Genomic DNA, 6,805 nt, shown 5'->3' with positions numbered 1-6,805 from the left:
GAGGAAGTGGGGAACGCCTTAGCCTCTATTCTCCACCTGCTCCCCCTGGCAAGACATCTTCTCCCGCATCTTCTGCTTGCAAATATTACCCAGCAGGCTCCTTTCCCAGGCAGGTGGGATTTGTGCCCAGCCACGTACAGCAAAGAGGAGGCGAGGAAGAGGATGCACGTGCAGTGGGAACAGCGAGGCCATTTACAGGGGCTCAGCTTTAAAGCCCTAGGCTGGTGTTCACCCACAGCGTCACACAACGCTTGCAGGAGTCCGAGACACTTTTCTGAAACGTGGTTTTGAGTTGCCTGGGACTGCTCTTGCTCCCTTCCACCAAATCAGCCTGCATCAACAGAAGCCTCAGAAAACACTGACCCCTGCACTTGCAAACTATCCAGGTTTCCCCCCGCTGTGCCATGAACCCTCTTTTCCTCTGCCCCAGACCATTGCACGTCTTGCTTATGACTGGACATGACCCTGTGCCTTGCTCCATGTTTCGCCACAGACCCAGCATGATTCTTTCACTGCAGAGAGCTCTCCCTCCCACACCAGCTCTCTCCCCCTCGGGGCTCCCCGAGGCTATTTCTGGGGAGGAGCTGGGCTGTCTCCTCTCCCAGGCGATGGGTGGACCCTGCATCAGCAGGTGAGTGATGCCCAGGCAGACCAGCTGCCTTGGCACGGCACTGGCTCCCTCCTGGGAAAAGCCCAGACACATTGCCAGGGCAGCAGCAGTGGGAGGGAAATCAAAGGAGACAAATCGCTGCAGCTTTTTGTGCCATTCCCTGCCCTGCTGTGCCCCTGACAATGCATTTCAAGGTGAGCAAACGGGAAGGTTTTCAACTGCACCCTGCAACCCGCCCCCCCCAGTCCCGTTAGCCATCCTTGTCCCAGCTCAACCCCAAGCATTTAGTTTGCATTAAACATATGCATGTTCCTGCCAGCCTGCAAAAAGCTCGGCTGGCTGATGCAGCTTTGACCCTCTGAAGTCCCACAGGAGACACAGTACTTTGACAGACGACCCAAAATTGGGAAGACAATTGCACTCGAGCACAAGTGGTGGGAGAAAAGCTCTTTCTGCTGCAGGTTCGAGGCACCTTGTGCAGCCGAGCGCGGGTCGGCTTTATCCCCCTGCTAGAGAGAGTGGACGGCAGGCAGAGCCAGCCTTCTGCCGGCCAGCTTTCAGACACCCTCATCTACTGGAAAGGGGTCAGAAAAGGAGGACAAAGGAACGGGGGGAATAAAAGAACAGGAATAAAGCAGGCGGCTTGGCGCAGAGTTGCTGGGAAAAGGGGGAGCAGGCGTGCGGAGGGCAGCCTGCCACCCCCTCTCTGGTGCGGGGAGCTCAGCCCACGACTGTACCATTCAACCTTCCCGCAGGGGCAAAGGCTAGGGAGACACGTCCCAGGGGGCTTGACCGGTGGGGCACAGCCCAAGGGCACTGCCACACTAGCAAAGCCTGGGGAGGGGCTCGGGGGCCCCCTTGGCTTTGCCCACTCGGGCTGTCCCCAGCCTGGCTGCCATCTCTCTCCCACCATCCCTTGCCCTCCGAAAGGGAGGAGGGAGCTGGCAGCTGGTAGAGTGCAGTGGGAGAGGCGGCAAGGCAGGCGTGCAGCAGGCAAAGCTCGGGCTCAGCCGGCTGGTGAGAGGTAGGGAGCCCAAACCCCAAAGACAAACCCACTTCTGGCTACTCAGACTAACCCTGAGGGGCGAGCGAGGGACGTGCCACCATCCTTGGCTGCAGGGCTGCTTCCCCTAATCCTGCAGCCAGCCAGGGAAAGGGCTGCAGATGGGGTGGGGAGGGGAGATGTGAAGTTTGGGGTGGGTTTGAAGCCAGGCATTCCTCCTCCCTTCCCTGTCACGTTGTTTTCTGTATCCTGGTGACGGGAGAGGGGGACAGTCCTGCAGTTGCAGCACTGCTGCTTAACAGCGAGGGTGACAGGGTAGAGCAACACTTACAGCCGTTTGCTTTTGGTACCCAACTATTCGTGTCGGTAAGCTGGGTGTTTGGTACCTCCTGCATTGCCTCCTCCTGCAGGTGGGTGGAGAGACAGCGCATGGGGAAAAGCTGGAGAGCTCCAGAAAAGCGTCGTTAAGCAAAATGAGGAGGGGAAAGAAAGCTGCTTTTCATCTGAGCTGTATTACAGGCACAGAAGTGCCCAAAACCAGCCTAGGTTTTCTTGAAGGGTTTGAAAAAAGGGAGGGAGGGCATATGAAAAAAGTCCTGCCAAACTAGGCAGCCGGGCTGGGCTGGGCTGGGCCAGGCAGGCAGAGCCTGGCGCTGGGCAGAATAACACTCCTTGATGCTTCACACACAAGAGTCGTTTCTTCTTCCTTTCCACCTTCCTCAGGAGGAATTTCTTATTTTTGTCATTTCTCTTCTTTCTCTCTGATCCTCAGCTGCCTTGTGCCCAGTGCTGGGTCCTGAGCACTCGTAGTGTTAGAGCTGATCAGGCAGGGATGACCCTTCTGGGGGGGGTTTGCCAGGCTGGGAACCCACCTGGGTTAGTAACCTGGGGCTTGGGTGGGACAGCGATGCTGGGAAGGGGCGACGCTACAAACAGGAATGTAGGCGGCAGCTTGGGCAGTGGGTACAAAATACTGTGGGTGACTGGTCCATCATCATGTTTCAGGAAAGGCACTGAGCTCACAGCCCCTGGGAGGAAAGTCCTCATCCCCATGTGTGCTGTGGGCACAGGGAGTGCTGCTCTTATCACACCCTGACCTTTCCGCTGACACGACCCCAATTTTGGTGGCTTTTTGCTGAAATTCTGCTGAAACCACTGTAGCTCTGTCTCAGGCAGGAGGTGTGGGGGGAATCCCCTTTGTTCTCGTTAATACATTGAAAACTTATTTGCTCTAAAAACCTGTCACTGCTCATATGTACTCTGCAAAGATTTCCCAGATTTTTAGCAGCCCTTTTTCTGTAAGGACTTAGAGATCAGGCAAGGGGCAGCCCAGACCCTCCCTCCGCCATCTACCATCTCAGCTGGGTGTGAGCAGAAGATGGATGGAACGCAAAAGAAGGCGGCATGCCTGGAAAAGCCTGGGAAAACATCAGTGTGATCCCTCTTGACTAGTTTCTAAGGGATACTGTCAGCTGGATTTAAAAGACAGACCTTATAGCCACTATCAATGGAGCAAAAGAACAACTTGAAGAAATTGCCCATGCCCCAGGGCTCACTCTTAAGGAATAATATAAGGTCTCCAAGCCAAACCACGTGCGGTCAGTAAATGCCTGAATTAAGGTAGCTGTGGTAACCTTGATGCAGGCTGCCTTTGGTGTGTGTGGTAACAGCAGCCCTGCCTGCTGGTTTTCATGCCCGGGCAGCACCCAGGAGCAGCCTGCTCACGGAGCAAGGGGGTCCCTGGGTTGGCTGTGGCTGGCAGGGACTGCTCTGCTCCCAAAGCTGGAGGGGAAGGGGCTGAGCCAGGGAAGGAGAGGCTGCACGCCAAAGAAATGTTTTTGGGGTGAAGAGAAGTGGAAACATCACTCTGGAGGATGGGACAGGAGCACAGGCCATGCTCCCCCCCCCTTTACAACATGCACAGGGATCCACATGAGCAAAGGTGTTCTCAGATGCTGACCCATTAATTTTTGCATTTCCCATTTTCTGAGTGCAATCCTGGCTCTGATCCATGGAATCAGCTACTTCTCTCCAGATCATCTGAGCTCTGAGCAGCCCAACACAGTCCTTGCCCTGAGGTCACCAGCATCACAGCTTTGAATGCTCAAGCCAAAGCGATGCAAAGTATTCCAGGAATAAATTGCATCTCCCAAGTGCCTCAAACCTGGCATCCAACTCTAGCTGAAACCTCTGCCCTTATTCCCTCTGTGTCGCAGCTCACTGCCTAGAACGGGAGGTGCACAGATCCTGCGGGAGCAATCTGCTCCGTCTGGAACCAGGCAGGGTCCCAGCAAACCAGAGCAGGGAGATCACCTACCTAAGGCTGTGCCTACACTCAGAGGTTGCAGCTGGGGGACAGACAACCTGAGTTCAAGGACTCCTGAGCCTTTGAGGGCTCGGCCTTGTAGCTCTCAGTGTTTGCTTAAGGTTGTTTCCTCCTGCATGATTTGGACAGTGTGCGACATTTGTCTCTTCTGACGCAGCATCTCACTTTCCGCTGGCCTTGTCTCCACCGGGGTGTCTCATAGTTTCCAGTTAGTGATTAAAGACATTTTGCTGCTGTGTCCTTTCCTCTTTTTTGATTGCTTTACTGGTGAATGGCTGCTGCCTATGCAAACCTGTATGGCTTTGGGATGGTGACTGCGAGACCAGTCTTGGAGCCCCTGACCATCTCTGCAGCCCTACCTTTCTCCTCCTAGGGTCTTAATTTTAAATTGGCTCAACCCAACTCTGTCCTTGTCAGGAGACTGCCTGGCCACAGAGCAGTCCAGCAGCCCTCCACCACTCTTCTCACTCCCACATCACTTCAGAAAGTCAGTGTGAGAAATCTTTACCTCCAGCATACGGGCTAGAGCACCAAGGGCCAAGCCACGCTGTCACATTGCAGAGGTAGGCACAGCAATATTTCCCCAGCTGCCACCTCTGAGCTGGGGAGATGCCGGCCTCTGGCACAGCCCATCCAGGAACAGGAACTGGTGCAGGAGGGAGCATGGGAGCAAACCGATGGGTGCAAACTGCTCTGGGGAGGAGAGTTGGGGAGGGATCTGACCTGGTGGGGAAAGGAGAGGACAGTAGCCATCAGGTGTTTGATAAGAGCTCTTCCTGATGAGGCTTTGGGAAGATGTTTTGCAGCACTGTTTGCAGAGCTGGCTGAGAAACCTGCAACGTGCCTGAACTTGAAACCAGGTCAGCAAAACACCTAAACCGAGAGGCTTTTTGGCACAAGCAGGGTGAGGGCGTTACACTTCACCCCTGCAAAAAAAAAGAAAAGGCAATGAAGCTCGATGGGGACTCTTCTGGGGGGAGGTTCAACCGACTATCCATTTTCTTTGAGGGAGAAGGAATAATCAAAAAACCCCAAACGACAGTCACTTCAGCTAACCCACAGAGAAGAACCAAACTACAGCAGCGTGGGGGCAGGATTTTAGACCTTCTCTAGTGTGTGGTTATATATCACTCCCAGAAAAGCTTCACGCAATGTGTGCGCGTGTTCCCTGCAGTTGTCATCAGCAGGGCTGTGGTACTGCTTGTATGTGGTACTACCTGTGCTAGATTTCCTTGTTAGATGGTTTTGCACTTCAGTTCAGGGTAGTGCTTTGTAGATAGAAATCCTACCTCTCTGCTTTGCCTGCTGGCAAAGCAAACAGACTCCTGTCCCCCTGTGTCACAGAAAACATGGCTAGAAGGACCTTGGACATCACAGGAAGCCCAAAATCCATCAGGTTGGACAGAGGGTCTGTTCAGCTTCTAGGTGGTAATTATCTATGTTGCTTCTGTGTCGCTTTGTGCACTGCAGGGAAGATGAGCACAGAGGATGCTGGCAATAGGACGTCTCCTGCCCCACATCTCTTTGGGCTTCTGGTTTCGACCACCAAGCTCATCCCACCTAGTCCCACATCCCCTGAGATGACAGACACTCTGCCTGTCATCATCGTGCTCGTCTGCATCTTACTCATTCTGGCAACATTCCTCATCTTTTTCACCCTCTGCAAGCCAGCAGGGCTGGACCAGTCCCACTTTGGGCCCCACGAGTGCATGCCCCATCACCTGACAGATGCCAGCGAGCCCCAGCTAAGGCTCTGGAAGCGACTGGGCTCCCTGCGCCGCTCCATCAGCACCTTCAGAAGGAGTTGGCCGGTGTCCCAGAGCCAGCTTGCCTGCCCTAGGAGCTCCCACGCTAGCCAGGATGATGATGTCATGGAGTCCACCAAAATGTGATCCTGCTCTGGGGGAACTAATGCACCCCGCACTGCTACTCTTCCCCAAGCTCTTGGTTCAAGCTCAGTTTCACCCTCAAGCAGCCCCTGGTATCCTGGGCATCTCGGCAGAGCCCGTCTAAGCAGCTCGTTTCCAGACAGTTGCTCTGCAAGGCGACAGGAGATTTTGCTCTTTCAGGTTCCCAAATGCTTTCCAGGTTACTGTTTCCTGTCAGGAAAGGTGGAGGCATACGAACTGCACCCACACGCAGCTATCACCAGGCAGTCCAAAAAGTAGTGCTGCATAATTTCTTTTGGAAAACACCGTGCAAGTTGCAAGGCACCTGAACAAACAGCCTGGGCGAGAGCAGAGTGACCTGGCTGCCTAACAAATACAGCCTTGAAGGGAAGCATCCTGGGGCAAACACTCTCCACAAAAAGCAATCCTCAGCCAAGACTGCGCCCAAAGATGTGCTCCTGAGCAGGTAGAGGAAGGCTCATGCCCTCCGTGTGCTGCACGGTTCCTGTCTACCCCCTCCCCATGCAACAAACAAGCCATGGGTTGCTGCGGTTGGTGCTTGGAAGGATGCACGTTACAGCCATCTGCTGGAAACTTGCTTCAATAAAAGAGCAGTGGGAGCAGGTAAATGTGCCTGTGAATTCATTAAAGAGGTCTGTCGAGGCTCGCAGCCACTGCCAGCTTGGAAAGGCATGGCACAAAGCTGAGCCGCTCATTTCTGCTGGGAAAGGGTACAACAGCCAGCAGGCAATCTGATGTGCTTGAAAGAATCAGTAAGAAAAAGAAAAAGTGGTTTATTTCTTTCAGGTCTACAGCTCATGCTATGTTCAGCCACTGAGTTTACCCCTTTGGGTGAAGACTCGGTGCCTGGTGAGGACCCATGTTGAACACCAACCCCCATCTCTCTGGGTTTCATGTGGCTTCTGACCCTCGAAGGGTGCAGATCTGCGTCAGGACCTCCCTGGGCTGCCTGGGAC

General features: G+C 54.2%; 2 protein-coding genes across 2 annotated transcripts in view; one reads left to right on the top strand and one right to left on the bottom strand.

Annotated features, from left to right (window-relative positions):
* The window catches only part of CDH23 (cadherin-related 23), a gene marked incomplete at its 5' end in the record, with an annotated part of 126,966 nt that overhangs the window by 8,376 nt on the left and 111,785 nt on the right, over positions 1-6,805 (bottom strand). The window lies entirely within an intron of this gene.
* On the top strand, positions 5,520-5,831 carry LOC104499337 (chromosome unknown open reading frame, human C10orf105). Its single transcript, XM_010142828.1, has one exon. The coding sequence runs from the start codon at positions 5,520-5,522 to the stop codon at positions 5,829-5,831; it is 312 nt and encodes a 103-aa protein (XP_010141130.1).

The sequence above is a fragment of the Buceros rhinoceros genome, unplaced genomic scaffold (genome assembly GCF_000710305.1).
Source record: "Buceros rhinoceros silvestris isolate BGI_N320 unplaced genomic scaffold, ASM71030v1 scaffold11789, whole genome shotgun sequence".
In the NCBI taxonomy this organism is placed as follows: Eukaryota; Metazoa; Chordata; class Aves; order Bucerotiformes; family Bucerotidae; genus Buceros; species Buceros rhinoceros.
This window is presented reverse-complemented; position numbering and strand designations above follow the sequence as displayed.

Excerpts from the sequence above, each read along its gene's own strand:
- LOC104499337 (XM_010142828.1), top strand. The coding sequence starts at position 5,520 with ATGACAGACACTCTGCCTGTCATCATCGTGCTCGTCTGCATCTTACTC.